At 44.3% G+C, this 16747-nt stretch overlaps 1 protein-coding gene across 6 annotated transcripts in view; it reads left to right on the forward strand.

The window, feature by feature from the left end:
- The first annotated feature begins 8193 nt into the window (after positions 1-8193).
- Positions 8194-16747, forward strand: part of LUC7L (LUC7 like) — a 36681-nt gene continuing 28127 nt past the window's right edge. For 2 of the 6 annotated variants that reach the window (XM_042922771.1, XM_042922769.1), the window contains exons 1-2: positions 8194-8419; positions 10334-10428. In XM_042922771.1, the coding sequence (XP_042778705.1) occupies positions 8359-8419; positions 10334-10428 (156 nt within the window). In that variant the 5' untranslated portion in view covers positions 8194-8358. Of the gene's footprint in view, positions 8420-8961; positions 8977-9283; positions 9355-10333; positions 10429-10992; positions 11035-16747 lie in introns of those variants that run through there. The other 4 variants (XM_042922772.1, XM_042922773.1, XM_042922768.1 and 1 more) reach the window with 4 other exon arrangements.

A 16747-nucleotide genomic window follows, 5' to 3' on the forward strand; every position in this document is an offset into this window, starting at 1 on the left:
TTCGTTGCGCTGGGTTTAGGGTAAGAAGCCTCCGCCCTTGATGCGCGTGGTGAATGTCGCCGTTGGCGTCGTGGTGTTTATGGTGCCTTTGGTGGCCACAAGTTTCTATTTTAATATAGAAAAATGTGTCAATCTTTTATGATTAGTGCTTTCTGTGCCTTGTTTAAGGAACGTTTCCCTACCCCCAAGAAGTCTCCCCCGTTTTTTCTAATGGTTTTAAAGTATTCATTTTAACATTTAAGTTCGAGTTAGAATAGATTTAGTGTGGTGTAAGGAGGTAATTTCATTTTCTTCATCATTTGGATAACTTGGAGTTCTAGTGACATTTATTGAGTTAGTGTCTCTTTTCCCCAGCAATGTGCAGAGGCACCGGCCATATTTTTTAAAAATCTGGATATGCACGAGTGTCTTTATTAATTAATTTCATCCTAATGCTCACAGGAGGTGTCCTGGATCAGATAAGATTTCTTACTACTTACCCCCTTGTAATAATAAGCATGTTGAGTCCCTCACACCTCCTCCTTCCAAGCCTTACCCCCCAGGGAAATAGGAGGATAACCAAAGGAATTTTTTCTTACAGGAGTGGCCCTGCAACATAGGTGAGGGATGAGGAAAAGTACCTTTTCTGCTTTTATTAAGGGGAAGAGGTAGATGCCCTCCTCCCCTCTAGAAAGGGGTCTCCTCCCTACTCCAGTCCTTGTAAATCCATGTAAATGAGTTTCTCCAGGGGCCAGAGAGCCCTACTGTCTCTTGTCTAGACTTTTAGGACCTGGAGCTGTCTCCAAGTTCCTGGTTCTCATTCCTTGAAATGTAAATAACTGGAAAGAGAACACTCTGTTCTCCCCAGTACCTACGCACCTAATCCAAGGTTTAACCACTTGGCTCTCTCAGAGAGATACAGGAAGTTATACTTCTGGAGCAGCGTAATTAACTGGGCAAGTAAATGCTTGCAGATCGAATTCTCAATTCTCATGTAGGCGAAGGGTCTAAGGAGACCAGGGCTTTTTACAGGAGCACTGGGAGCTCGAGGGAGTTTCCCCATAGCTTCTTTCTGGGACCTTTATTCTGTTACTGTTCTCTCCCTCTTTGTGCTAAAGAGAATCTCAGTTATACAATAACTCGTGATATTTAGTTGGACAGATACCTCCACCTTTTTCTTACGTTAATGAGCTTTAGCCATTCTTGAGGAAAATTTTACAATCAGGCAAGTTTAACAAAATAACCCCACAGGGTTTGTTTTTTTTTTTACTGTTTATTTATTTTTGAGACACAGAGTGCGAGCAGAGGAAGCACAGAGAGAGGGGAACAGGGGATCCAAAGCAGGCTCCATGCTGTCAGCACAGAGCCCAGTGTAGGGCTCAAACTCACGAACCTCAAGATCATGACCTGAGCCGAAGTCGGATCCTCAACCGACCGAGCCACCCCGAGCACCCCTAGATATTGTATTTTTAAGCAAGAGCACAGACTGACCATCCACTTGATTTAAGCTCTCTGTGACGCCTTCCAGTAAGATATTTCATTTCCAGCATACAAGTCTTTTGAATTTTTTGTTAGATTTACTCGTAGGCATTTTGTGGTTCTCGGTACTATTGAAAGTGGTGTCGTTAGGGGCACTTGGCTGACTCAGTCACAAGTAGAGCATGGGACTCTGGATTTCAGGGTTTTGAGTTCAAGCCTCATGTTGGGTGTAGCGATTACTTAAAAATAAAATCTTAAAAAAAAAAAGAAGAAAATGGTGTCTTTAAAAAAATAATGTTTTTCATTGTAGTTGCCACATGGAAATAGTGTATACCTTTCTGTAGAGGATGCTTTTAGTCAACAGGCTTGAGCAGTGGAAACTTGATCAAGGTGAAAGGGCCCACGGCGACCACCACCAAGTTGATTGCAAACAGACCATGCAAACAGTCTTGTTAATAATGCAACCCGCCTTGAAATTGCCTTAGGCCCTAACTGACCAATAACCACCAGGCACAGTTCCTAACATTACCCCAAAAGGGAAAATTCCACACATTCCCATACTCTCACTCCACCTGTGGCCTCCACCACCTCCCTTGAAGACAGTCTCTCCTCTGCTGTCCCACCTGTTGCTCCCTTGTGTATTCAATAAATTCAATAAACGTCTATCTCTTTTGTTCTGCTTTGGGTGAATTTTTTATTTTTTTGAGAGATAGAAAGGGCGTGTGCGAGGGGCAGAGGGAGAAGGAGAGAGAGAATCTCAAGCAGGCTCCAGGCCCAGTGTGGAGCCTGACTCGGGGCTCCATCTCGTGATCATGATATCATGACCTGAGCTGAGATCGAGAGTCAGACCCTTAACCTACAGAGTCACGCGGGGGCCCCTTGGGTGAATTATTTCACTGCCTGTGCTACCGGCCCCTACTTTATTGGGATGCCCCACTTGTGGTGGCCCCATCTGATCAGGAGACCCCACATTGGGTCCATACATTGGTTTGTGTATTTATTTACTTAAATATTTATTTAAATAATGTTTATTTAAATGTTTAAATGTTTATTTTTGAGAGAGAGAGAGAGAGAGAGAGAGTGTGTACACATAAGTGGAGGAGGGGCAAAGGGAGAGGGAGACACAGAACCTGAAGCAGGTTCCAGGCTCTGAGCTGTCCGTGCAGAGCCCCACACAGTGCTGGAACTCACGAATTGTGAGGTCATTGCCTGAGCCAAAGTCGGACCTTCACCAACTGCGCCACCCAGGCGCCCCTCCATACATTGTTTTTTAACCAGCAACCGTGTTAAATTCATTTTTAACGTCTTTTGGGGGATTCTTTTGAATTCTCTATCAACATAACCATCGTCTGAAAAAAGACGATTTTGTTTTTTCCTCCTCAATTCTTGTGTCTCTAATTTCTTTTTCTTGCTCTTCCGAGCTGACTGTGAAATAGAAGCAATTGTGGGCGTCGTTGTTTCTAGTTTTAAAGGGAATACTTTTTTAAGTTTATTAGTTTTGAGAGAGCGGATCCGAAGCACACTCTTAAGTACCAGCTCAGAGCCTGACCCGGGCCTTGATCACGTGAACCGTGAGATGATGACCTGACCAAAATCAAAAGTACAACGCTTAACTGACTGAGCCACCCAGGCGCTCCAAGCTAATTTTTTATGCACCAGTTTTAAGATCATCATAAATCTTACTTTAATTGATTATTTTATTTGAGAGAGAAAGCATGTGCATGCTCACAGGAGTAGGGGCAGAAGGAGAGAAAGAGAATCCTAAGCAGGCTCTGAGCCAAGCCTTGACTGAAGGCTCAATCCCATGACCCTGGGATCATGACCTGAATTGAAATCAAAAGTCGGACACTCAACCGACTGAGCCACCCAGGCACCACGATAAATCTAACTTTAAATTTCTTCCTCAAAGAATGCATCAGGCCCACATAGTTTTACTGGTGAATTGTACCAACTTTTAAAGAAACAGGTCATTCCGATGTTATACAAACATCCAAAAAATAGGGAAAGATTAAATTTGAGGTCAATTTAACCTTGATACCAAAACTAGAAGAGATTAGTAAAATAAAATGACATTATAATCCAATTATAAACACAGAGGCAAACATCCCAAACAATATCAGCAAATGGAATCTAGCAATATGCACAAAGTAAACAAGCCGTGAGCAAATTGTTTTATTCCAGGAATATAAAGACCATTTATCATTAGAAAGTTCATGGCATTTACTACATTAAAAGCTTAAAGGAAAAAACCAAAATCATCTCAAGATATGCTGAAAAATCAGTCAATAAAATTCAGTGCACATTGATGTAAAAAGTTTTAGGAGATTATGAATAGAAGGAAACAGGCACCTGGGTGGATCAGTCAGTTAAGCGTCCGACTTCGGCTCAGGTCATGATCTCCTGGCTCACAAGTTCAAGCCCCGTGTGGGACTCTGTGCTGACAGCTCAGAGCCTGGAGCCTGATTCGGATTCTGTGTCTCCCTCTCTATCCCTCCCGACTCACATTCTGTCTCTTTCTCAAAAAAAATATAAATAAATAAAAATAAAGAATAGGAGGTAACATTGCTAGCTTGTTAACTACCAAACTACCAAAAAATCCTACAGGATTACTACCTACAGGTTAACTACCAAAAAATCCTACAGGAGCAAAAATAAGCAGGAATTGAAAGTATTCCCTTTAGAGGTGCCTGAGTGGCTCAGTTGGTTAATCATCTGACTCATGATATCTGATATTGCAGAGCCTTCTGGAGACTCTCTTTCTCTCTCTCTCTGCCCTACCCCCACTCATATGTGTGGGCGCGCGTGCTCTCTTTCTTTCCCTTTCAAAATAAATAAATAAACATTAAAAAAAAAAAAAAAAAAAAAGCTTAGGGATGCCTGAGTGGCTCACTTGGTTAAAAGTCCAACTTCTGCTCAGGTCATGATCTCGAGGTTTGTGCGTTTTTTATTTTATAAGTGGGCTCTACGCCCAGCACAGAGCCCAACATAGGGCTTGAACTTATGATCAAGGCTTGAGCTGAGATCAACAGTCAGACAGTTAACTGTACTATCCAGGTGCCCCTCTACTTCTTATTTTTATTTACGTATTTTTATTTATTTGTTTATTTATTTATTTATTTACATTTATCCGAGCCCAATGTGGGGCTTGAGGGGCTTGAACTCAGGACCCTGAGATCAAGAGTCACCTGCTGTACTCACTGAGCCAGCCAGACACCCTATACTGTATTGCCTTTTTCTTTTTTTACCTTTATTTATTTATTTTGTGAGAGACAGACCTCGAGAGGGGGAAGGGCAGAAAGAGAGGGAGAATCCCAGGCAGACTCTCAGCACAGAGCCCGACATGGGGCTTGAAATTGCAAAACCGTGAGATCATGATGTGAGCCAAAACCAAGAGCTGGACACACAACCAAGTGAGCCACTCAGGTGCCCCGCCATACTGCTTCTTAAATAAACTTTATATTTTGGAATAATTTGACAGAAAACTTGCAAAGACAATAAAAGAGTTCCTATATACCTTTCAGTCAGTTTCCGCTAAGATTAACAGCTTCCATGACTATGGTACATTTGTCAAAACTAAGAAATTAATATTAGTACTTCATGGTTAACTAAATCACAGACTTTATTCAGTTTCACCAATTTTGCCACTACTGTCCCCCCCCCCCTTTTTTTTCATGTTTATTTATTTTTCACAGAGACAGGCAGGGTGTGAGCAGGGGGGGAGCAGATAGAGAGGGAGGCACAGAATCTGAAGCAGGCTCCAGGCTCCGAGCTGTCAGCACAGAGCCTAACATGGGCTTAAACCCACAAACCACAAGGTTATGACCTGAGCCGAAGTTGAACACTTAGCCAACTGAGCCGCCTAGGCACCCCACTACTGTCCCTTCTCTGTTCAAGGATCTAATCCAGGCTGCCAATTTGCATTTAGCCTTATTATTGTTATTATTATCATTATTATTATTTTAGAGAAAGAGAAAGCAAGTGGTAGAGAGGGGCTGAGGGGGAGAGAGAGGGGGAGGGGGAGAGAGAGAATCTCAAGCAGGCTTCATGCTCAGCACTGAGCCCAACAGGGTATTGATTGATTCCAAACCCTGGGATCATGACCGAAGCCGAAGTCAATGGTTGGGCGCTCAACCAACTGAGCCACGCGGGTGCCCTTATTACCTTTTTTAAGGAAGATTGTTTTGAGATTTTATTCGTAAGTAATCTGTACATCCAACATAGGGATTGAATTTACAACCCTGAGATCAAGACTCCCATGCTCTACCAACGGAGCCAGCCAGACACCCCTAGCCATTTCATTTTTAATTTTTTTCTTTCTTATTTTCGAAAGAGAGACGAGAGATGGTGCCTGCAGGGGTGGGGAGGGGCAGAGAGAGGGAGACAAAGGATGTGAAGCAGGCTCTGTGCTGACAGCAGAGAGTCCAATGCCGGGCACAGACTCAGGAACAGTGAGATTATGACCTGGGCTGAAATTGGGCGCTTAACTGACTCAGCCCCCCAGGTGTCCCTCATTTTTAATTTTTATTTGTCTCACTTTTCAATACCTCTTGCATGCTTCAGGTTGATTAACTTTGTTAATGTTCTTGTTCCATTTTTTCCCATCTACCTGCCTGCAATTTTTATAATCCACTTATATTTTTAAAGTGATTATCCTTGAAATTTTACAATGAATATTTAACCAAATCTAAATTTAAACAATTTTTTAAAGTTTATTTATTTATTTGGAGAGAGACAGAGAGACAGAGAGACAGAGAGACAGTGTGTGCATACATACATACAGACAGTGAGGCAGAGAGAGAGTATCCCAAGCAGAGAGAGAGCCGGACTGGGGGCCTTGATCCCAGGAACGCTGAGAGAGCCGGACTGGGGGCCTTGATCCCAGGAACGCTGAGATCATGACGCGAGTCGAAGCCGAGAGTTGGAGGCGTACCTGGGTGGCTCAGTTGGTTAAGCTTCTGACTTTGGCTCAGGTCATAATCTCCTGGTTCTTGGGTTCAAGCCCCCCATCAGGCTCTGTGCTGTCAGCTCAGAGCCTGGAGCCTGCTTCAGATTCTGTGTCTCCTTCTCTCTTTGCCCCTCCCCTGCTTGCGCTCTCTCTTCTCTCCCTCTCAAAAATAAATAAACATTAAAAATTTTTTTAAATAAATATTTTATTTATTTTTAAAGATTTATTTTTATTTTTTTAGACAAAGAATCTTTTTTTTTTTTTAAGTGTATATATTTTGAGAGAGACAGAGAGAGTGTGAGTGGGGGAGGGACAGAGAAAGAGGGAGAATCTCAAGCAGGCTCCACACTGCCAGTACAGAGACCAGCATGAGGCTTGAACTCACAAACCGTGAGGTCATGACATGAGCTGAAATCAAGAGATGGAGGCCTAACCACCTGAGCCACCCAGGTGCCCCGAGAGAGAATCGTAAGCAAGCTCCTGCTCAGCCCAGAGCCTGACATGGGACTCGATCCCAGGACCCTTGGATCACGACCCAAGCTGAAATCAAGCGTTGGGACACTTACTGGGCTGAGCCATGCAGGCACCCCAAGGTTTTATTTTTAAGTAATCCCTACACTGATGTGGGGCTCGAATTCATAACTGCATGTTCAACAGTTGCATGCTCCACTGACTGAGCCAGCCAGGCGCCCCTATTACTCTTTTGCTAAATCCCACAAACTAATATTATTATTATCATTTCATACGGGCAGCGTTTTTTCAATTTTTACATGTTCACTTTTTTGTTTCCCATCTGCCATACTATAAAGCAGCTTGTGCTAGACTTTTGAGTGACGTGATCTCTGTACAGAGAGAGAGGCCATGTGGAGCATTACAGAGGAACCAGACGTGTCAATGAAGCTTTGGACCTTAGCCCAGTTCCATACAAGCAATTTTGTGAATTTAGCCAACACCACCTAGAGTAGTAGAGCCTAGGCCCAGCTAAGCCCTGCCTGAATTCCACAGAATGATGAGAAATAATAAATCAACTCTTTTACACCACTAAGTTTTTTAAGTGGCTTGCTATACAGAAATAAATACCTGATCTGCTTTACCATGAAACATATTTTTTGATATGAGGCAGTGTTGTGCAGGATCCCATGTCAATGAATCAGGCATTCTGCAAGCTTTTGGATGTGTGTAGAGGCCAGTGTAGAGGCACTGTTGTCTGGAAAAACAAACACGTATCTGTGTAAGTTGACAGTTCCATAGGGATGAATCACTGTCCGCCTAGAGTAAAAAGGATCCAATGTAATCAACCTACTTTCATGTGACTGGCTGTTCTACTCAAGGAATAGTACCTCATGGCCAATCTCTGGTGTGGCTGGAGCTAGAATAGAATAGCCTTGATGGATGGCCGACTGACCTCACAGATGGACCACCATAAAATTGTAATCACAGAATCTAACATTAATACCAGGCTTGACTTAACTCTCACAAGTCATAGGACAGGCACCATTAGAATCCCCATTTCACAGTAGAGAAAAACTGGAGTCTGGGAGTAAAAGGGTTTCATTGCCAGCAAGAAAACACATAAGATTTATTTTTTCGTTTTGTATTGTCCATATTCATATTACTTTATTGCAGTTTAGTCCCAGTGGAACATACAGGTCTTGGGCCCTAGAATAAAATCAGGGTGGGGACTTTTTTGGCTTCCCCTTTTGGGCAACTTGTTTGGACCCCTCCCGCCTGTCTCTTACAGGGCGGAGTTTCCTTCCCTATCCCGCCTTAGAAACTACATTTCCCAGCAGGCTCAACACCGGCACTGACGCACTTCCTCCCGGCGTCCCCCGCGGCGGGAAGGAGCTAAGTGGGCTCGAGGCCGACGCGACCAGCGTTCGTCGCCGCTGCCGCCGCTGCTGCCCGTGCGCTGAGAGGAGTCGTCGCGGCCATCCCTGCCGCCCTCGCCGGCCATCATGTCCGCCCAGGCGCAGATGCGGGCCCTGCTGGACCAGCTCATGGGCACGGCCCGGGACGGTGAGTCCGGGCGACAGGCCTGGCGAGGGGCTGGGCTGGAGTGAGGCGAGGCCGCCGGGCGGCCTGAGGCGGGGGCCGCGACCGTCTGCGCCTGCGCCGGGCACCCTTCCCTCCCCCGCGCGCCGACCGCCGGCGCCGGGCCTTTGTCTGAGCCGGTTCGCCTTGGAGGCGGCCGCGGCCGGGCCCTCCCTCGCTGGCGATGGGTCCCCTCCCCATTTGCGGTTGCGACTTTCTCCCTGGCCGGCGCCGCGCGACTCCTTCCCGCTCCCGCGGCCCCGCGCCGCGAACCGGGGAGTCGGCGGAGGGCTGGCGCCAGCGTGGGCTCCAGGTCGCTGACAGCCGGGTGGTGGAGCTCCTCCGAGGCTCCTCGGGGAAGAAGCTACATACACCCGAGGGAGCCGGATGGGCCTTGAAACCCCCGCCGTTCCTCTTCTGTACCGAGGGGAGCTGTGAATTGAGCTTTTCTAACGTGGGTTCCTGCCGAGTGCTTTTCCAGCCCCCTTTCCCCCTAGTCACACAGGAGAGCCTCTGTTTGGCCAGCGCTTGGCAGTCGTTAGGTAGGTCTTGCACTGATTGTCGTAGGGAGGAGTGAAAGATCATGATGGTTGTGTTCAGGAGAAAGCGGTTGCACCTCGCAAAGGTGTATACCTGCTGTGGTTTGTGTTTTCTTTTCTACTGAAGTAACGAAGTTGTAAGTTCACATGGACACATTCGCAGGGCTGTGCAGATTCTTTGCACTTTATCTCATAGGTGAATAAGTGCTCTTTTAGCTTTCTTTGTATATTGAGTTGCTTTTGAATTGCTTCCCATATTTTTATTTCATACAAACTGAACAATTGTGGCCCCTCTATTTTATTTATAAAGGTTCAGTGTATCTTTGCCTGCCTACATCAATCTGCAAGGGAGTTGCAGAAAAGCCTCATGTTCATCGAGCCGTGAGTCACAACCAATTTCTAAGCTGTTATAACAAAAAAGTGTTTGCTTTTTTTCACAAATAACTTTAAAAGTGTAGTTTAGAAAGAAAACATTTTCAATAAAAAGACACAACATTAATCCTGGATGCTTGCAAATCCTAAAATATATTCCTCCTTTAGTATTACACAGCTCTGTGGATACACAGATTAGCTTTAAAATTTGTCACATTCCACTTTGCCTTTACTTTTATGTATCATTCCCCTGACTTCCTTACTGCAGGTTGGGCAAGAAAACTTTTCCTTTAAAACTTTTCAACAGCGGGCATAAAATTCTGCAGCTGAGGTCTTGAAGAATGCAGATGGGTACAGTATGTGTTGGAACTCACAGTGTGTATTGACTAACCTAGTTCCTTTTTTTTTTTTTTTTTTTTCCGGTATTGTCTTGTTAAAAGTGACTCCCAGGTGCCAACTCTCTTTTTTAAGGGTGGGGGTGACGGGGGAGAGGAAGACTAGGTCTAGGTTATTTATCAGTCAGTGGTAGAGTTTGAAAGCTTTCTCCTTCATGTGACTTTGGGCAAAATACTGCCTATGCATTTGTCCATAGCAAAACGATAAGACTAATATGTAGCTTCTGTTGGTGGAGAAACTACCAGCTATAAGTCATATGTGGTGATTCATGGCCCTCTGAGTAGCATGGGTTTTGGTATCATTCCCCACATGTATGTGCGGGGTTAATGGCCTTTTGGTGCTCAGTCTCTTACTTCAGATTCCTTGACTTCTTTGGCACAATGATGGAGTCAGATCTCATTAAGTGTGATTCTTCATGATACATTCAGCATCAAAAAACATCTGTATTCCGCTCCAGTTGTAAATTATCTCTAGATCAGCTTTTCATTGTATTTCGTAGTCTGCCAATCATCCAGGTGAATTGTTGTACCAGATATGCTTTTGTGTTTAACGTGATAATATTGTCTTATTTAAAACCACAAATGAATTTCAGGAGACGAAACCAGACAGAGGGTCAAGTTTACAGATGACCGTGTCTGCAAGAGTCACCTTCTGGACTGCTGCCCCCATGATATCCTGGCTGGGACGGTAGGTGTATTTGGGTTTGGGAGAATATCATCAAACACTCAGATGAGGGCTGTGTAGGCAGTGAGGGGCTTACAGCTTGAATTCTCTTTTCCTTTACCAGGCAGAAATCATCTATTGTCCTTCAAATGATAGACCCGTGGCATTGGTTTGGTGGCATTTGGTGTTACGAGACATGTGTTATTGCTATAAAGTTCATTTTGTAAGTTAGCAGATTTTCATTGAATCATTTATATGGAGATATTCATAACTAAGTACTCTGACTAGTGTCATTTGGCCAAACCTGAAAGTATGCTTCAGGTCAGCCTATACTTTGAAAATTCTGGGTTGGTTTGTTTTCACGTCAGACATCTGGTAAATTTTTGGTACAACAAGGTACATTTCTTCCCCAAGTTTTTAGGTGTGTGTTTTTTTTGTTTTTTTGTTTTTTTTTTTTTGAGAGATAGCAAGTGGGGGAGGGGCAGAGAGAGAGAGGGAGACAGACAGAATCCCAAGCAGGCTCTGTGATGTCAACAAAGAGCCCGACATGGGTCTTGAGCTCACAAACCACTGAGATCATGACCTGAGCTGAAATCAAGAGCAGGATACTTAACCCCCTGAGCCACCCAGGTAGCCCCCAAATTTTTAGGTTTTTAAAAAATCAGTTGGGTTTAACACTGAGGTTTTAGCGTTTTGTTTGAATATGAGTTTTAGGCTTGTGTTATGCCACCCTCTCAAGAAATCAGCACATGCTCCAGTGAATATAAACCCTAAAGTTTTATGTTCACTTGAGACAACCCAAACAAATAAATGCTAGTGTTATGGAATGTATGTTTCTTCAGAGTCAGATAGGATCGAAAAAGACTAAAGAGTGGAGAATTACCTGCCGTGATTCAGCTACTTACAGAAAAGGAGTCCGATAAAGATGACCACCATTTTTATTTATTTATTTTTTTATCTTATTATTATTTTTTTTTTTTTTTCAAAATTTTTTTAATGTTTGTTTATTTTTGAGAGAGAGAGACAGAGACAGAGTGTGAGCATGGGAGGGGCGGGGAGAGAGGGAGACACAGAATCGGAAGCAGGAGCGGAGCCCGACGCGGGGCTTGAACTCACAGACTGTGAGGTCATGACCTGAGCCGAAGTCGGACGCTTAACCGACTGAGCCACCCAGGCGCCCCGACGACCACCATTTTAGATTGCATAGCTACTTTATGGAATATAAAAACTGTACTCATTTTATTTTTTTTGAAAAAAAAATTTTTTTTAACGTTTTATTTATTTTTGAGACAGAGAGAGACAGAGCATGAACAAGGGAGGGTCAGCGAGAGGGAGACACAGAATCTGAAACAGGCTCCAGGCTCTGAGCTGTCAGCACAGAGCCCGACGCGGGGCTCGAACCCACGGACCGCGAGATCATGACCTGAGCCGAAGTCGGCCGCCCAACCGACTGAGCCACACAGGCGCCCCTGTACTCATTTTATTTTATATTATTTTTTCATTTTAAGGGTCAAATGTGCATCCACTAGGGAACATTTTCTTCATGATTACTTTTGTTATTACACTTGTGGGGGGAGCAGCCTGTGGAAAACCACTCATGTATTAAATTCTCAAGCTCACTCTTCAGAGAACAGAGAAGAAACGAATGTCAAACCCTGTGCTTTTGTTACCTGAGGTTTTGCCTGTAGTTTGACCTGGGTAGAGATACCTTTTGCTGCTAATCGTTTTGGGTACCGTCAGTGTAGATTAATGGTTTCCAGTAGTTGAAAGTAGTTCAGCTGAAGGAAAATCCCGTTGGGGGGGGGTGCATCACAACCTGGAGTTGTTGACTGATCTTAGTGGGAGAAGCCAGAAGGAGCAGAGGGGGATGGACGCGCATGAGTAACGCATTTCGGTACTTCGAGCAGGGAGGTCAGATCGCTGGGTAGCATTGTTCCTGAATGCCAGTGAGAAAGATAGGGAGAATGAGCGCGTTTCTTACAAGCGTTTATTGTGGTAGGTACAGGTTAACTCACCAGGTATTTATTGGACACCAGCTGTGTGCCAGGCACTGGGGAAATGGTACCAGTAAGACAGAGTCTTTATTCCAGTGGAGGAAGAGGACAGGCATTAAATGGATAATGGATGGTTTTAGGTAGAGTGATAAGAAAGGCTTCTCAGGGGTTATAATGCTCTGGGTGGAAGTTGGAACTGAAGGACAGTGGGAATGTTGCTGGCGTGTCTGAGGTGGGAGTGAGGGGGAGAGGCAGGCAGAGACTGTCGAATCGGATGAGTTATGAGAAGGCACGGAATGAGCAGGGTCACTCCTGGGGGGGGGGTTGGCCGAGGGCGGCTCTGCTAGGGGAGTCTAAGAAGCAGCAGACTAAGGAGGAGGAGAAAACCCAGGAGAACCCATGGTACTGTGAAAATGCAAATAAACAAATGTCAGGGGCTGCTGAGGGACGACTAGGATGAGGGTTGGAAAATCGGATGAAAGCGGTTGTAAAGGTCGGGCCTCACTGGTGTGGACTGTATCGGAGGGGGAAGTGAGGGGTAGAGTTGAATGACGGGTCTTCTGAGGAGTTTGTGTTTTGTGTCAAATTATAATGGAATGAATGTGGTTCTTTAAAATATAGTGGCTAGAGGTGCCTGGGTGGCTCAGTCAGTTAAGCATCCGACTCTGGTTCAGGTCTTGATCTCACAGTTCCCAAGCCTGCCTGGGATTCTGTCTCTTTGCCCCTTCTCCACTCATGTCCTCTCCCTCTCAAAAATAAAACACGTAAAAAAAAAAGTTAGAGTGGCTGAATGAAGGTGGGTATAACCTTTAGTCTTCCATGGGCTGCTCCAGGCCCAAGTTGTTGCTCAGAACCATCTCCTGTCATTAGTAGGCCTGAGGCAAGGTGGAATGGATGTTACAGTTTTGTTAAGGCTATGGGGCCCTTGGGTGGCTCAATCAGTTAAGTGTCTGACTCGATCTCAGCTCAGGTCACGATCTCACAGGTCATCAGTTCAAACCCCACATCAGGCTCGGTGCTGACAGTACGGAGCCTGCTTGGGATTCTCTTTTTCCCTCTCTCCCTCTGTTCCAATCCCACTTGTGTGTGCGTGTGCTTGCTCGTGCTCTCTTTCTCAAAATAAATAAATTTTATTTTTGAAAAAAAATTTTTAAGTTTATTTATTTTGAGAGAGGTTGAGACAGTGCAAATGGGGGAAGGGCAGAGAGGGAGAGGGAGAATCCCAAGCAGGCTCCATGCCACCAGCGCAGAGCCCAACGCAGGGCTCGACCCCATGAAACCGTGAGATTATGACCTGAGTGAAAACCAAGAGTTGACGCTTAATTGACTGAGCCACCCAGGCACCTCAAAATAAATAAATAAACTTGAAAAAAACAGCTTAATGGGAAAATACAGTATTGGTTGTTAAGTTTGGGAGAGTAAGATAACTGGAGGAAGGTAGTGTAACTTGCCTCAGTGGAAGAACTTGTTTTCCACACGTTCTGGAAAGAGCCTTTAGTTCCCTGCCCTGTGTGTTTAGTTCCCTGCCCAGTGTGAGACCACTAGGAGGTAGCGAACACAGATATTTGTTCGGTAAAAAAGATCTGACAAGCTGGATTTAACAGCCATTTGAAATCTTCTGGAAGGGCCTAATGTGACATTGCAGCTCTGCTTGGTGTTCAGCTGCCAGGGAAATTAGCCAGTACTTTGTTCCCTCCTTGGCAAAGCTGAAAATGTATAGACAGGGAGTAACCGTGGAACCCAGCCCTGTCCACTGCTTGCATTAGCAGTGGCTGCCTGAGAGTTCTCACCCAAACGAAGACAGCAGTGAATTTCTTCCTGTGTGGTTCACAAATGTCAAAATTTTCCTGACAATTAAAATTTTTGTTTTCTTAAATTATTTTTTATTTTTTGAGAGAGAGAGAAAGACAGAATCCCAAGTAGGCTCTGCACTGTTCATGCAGAGCCCATTGCGGGGTTCGAACTCATGAACCGTGAGATTGTGACCTGAGCGGAAGTCAGAGGCTTAACCAACTGAGCCACCCACGCACCCCGTGACAATTTAAATTTTTAGAATGGAGGTTGATTTGTACTTAAGATGCTTAGTACTTAATCCTATGACCCAGCAATTGCACTGGTAGGTATTTATCCAAAGGATACAAAAATGCTTATTCGAAGGGGCACATGGACCCCAATGTTTATAGCAGCACTAATGACAATAGCCAAAATACGGAAAGAGCTGAAGTGTCCATCTACTGATGAATGGATAAGGAAGCTGTGGTATACATACAACGGAATGTCATCAGATGATCAAAAAGAATGAGATCTTGCCATTTGCAACAGTGTGGATGGAACCAGAGTGTATTATGCTAAGCAAAATAAGTCAAAGACAAATACTGTATGGTTTCATTCCTATGTGTAATTGAAGAAAGAAAACAGATGAACATAGGAGAGGGGAAGCAAAAATAAGATAAAAACAGAGAGGGGGCGCCTGGGTGGCTCAGTCGGTTGGGTGTTTGACTTCGGCTCTGGTCATGATCTCAAGAGCTCGTGGGTTCGAGCCCAGCATCGGGCTCTGTGCTGACAGCTTCGGATTCCGCTTTGGAGCCTGCTTCGGATTCTGTGTCTCCCTCTCTCTCTGTGCCCTTCCCTTGCTCACACTCTGTGTCTCTCTCTCTCTCTCTCTCTCAAAAATAAACAAGCATTAAAAAAATTTTTTTTAAAAGATTAAAACAGAGAGGGAGACAAACCATAAGAGACTCTTAAATACAGAGAACAAACTGGGTTACTGCCTGGGGTGTTGGTTGGGGGGATGGGCGAAATGACCAATGTGCATTAAGGAGGGCACTTGGGATGAGCACTGGGTGTTCTACATAAGTGATGAATGAGTAAATTCTATTCCTGAAATTATATTACATTACATGTACTGAAGGCTTAGTACTTCAGGTTTTAGTGTTTCCTCTGACGGTAGGTTTTCTTTGAGATACAGAACTTGGATTAGCTTTTAAGTATTCCTGGTGTTTGCCAGTTATTTTGCAGCTATAGTGCTTACCTTTCTCTTGTGGAGACTATATTTTAAAAAATCGTATTGATACTTAAGAGTGAATGAAGCAAAAGTTGTCTGCAGTACAGGGACAGCGATTCTATTTGCAACTTTGGCTTCTAGAACTACTATTGCCCTGCCTCTAGATGCCCCTGTGAACCAACATACGTGAGCTACATATGACTTCACGATAACAACAGTGAAGGAGAAAAAAGGTCATCAGCATTTAAATGCAGAAGATGATCAAAATGAAGATCAAATGAAGATAAGCTCTACACCAGGGAGCCCACTGTTGGTTCTCACTGGTGATTCTAAAGGACGTTTCGTTAGTGAGCATGGCGCGCACCTTCTGTGAGACTGTGGTTCAAGAGTTAGGTACCACGAGACTCCCTAATTTGCCTAAGATGTTAAGGACTTTATAATCCACGAAGGTTTTGAACTCATTTTGGACATAGTTGTAGTTTGAGCTTACAGGAGGTCCTGGACTCCCATCATTCTTTGTTTGCTAGTTATGTATACCTGTGCTTTTGTCCCAAGTGCTTGGATTTCAGAGATGTCTCCTCATTGTGGTATTGGCTTTTGTTAACTTGCCCTGTCTGACTTGATAGCATGATCCTCAGCATACAAACTTTCCTTGTGCTCTCGTGATGGCCACAGGTGGAGGGTGCCATCACAGAGTCCCACACTCCGAATTTAGTTAAGGAATGTGCCCTGTTGTTTGTTTTACATAGGTGTACAACACATGATAGCGTGTCACGTCAGGCTAATGTTACCGGTAACACAAGCCATTTGTTTTAGTAAAAGAGCCTTTTGTGGCGCAATCTATGTCCCCAGTTATGTCAAGGGTCATTTACTAGGTTAGGAGAATGTTTGGAGGATTCTTTTGGCTCTGAATTGGCCCATTCTGCTTTATGCCTTCTGGTATACAAAGAGCTACACAAAACTAAGCGTCAGGTTCTGTTAGAATTGCCAAAACCTGATTGCTATCTGCTCTTTCCTTTTCCTTATCTCTGCACCCGAAGCATTGATCGTCTTGAGTAGTGAGGATTATAGGAAGGAATGCCTAGAAATTTGTATTGATGGCATCTTGTTTTCTGGCCTTTTCCTTGCCACCTTCCCCTCCCCCATGCTGATACTCACTGAATAGACGTTTTTTCTATGACTGATGCAAAAATAAAACTAGCAAAAGCTAATTAATGTGGTTTTCATTGTTATTCTATTTCTGGCTTTGAAAGAGATACAAACCTTCACACTTAAATGCATACAAGTGTCACATAATCGTGGTGAAAGAAAAGTAAGGCTTCTTGGCTATGCATGGTTTCTTAAT

This window comes from Panthera leo, chromosome E3 (genome assembly GCF_018350215.1).
Source record: "Panthera leo isolate Ple1 chromosome E3, P.leo_Ple1_pat1.1, whole genome shotgun sequence".
NCBI classification, from domain to species: domain Eukaryota; kingdom Metazoa; phylum Chordata; class Mammalia; order Carnivora; family Felidae; genus Panthera; species Panthera leo.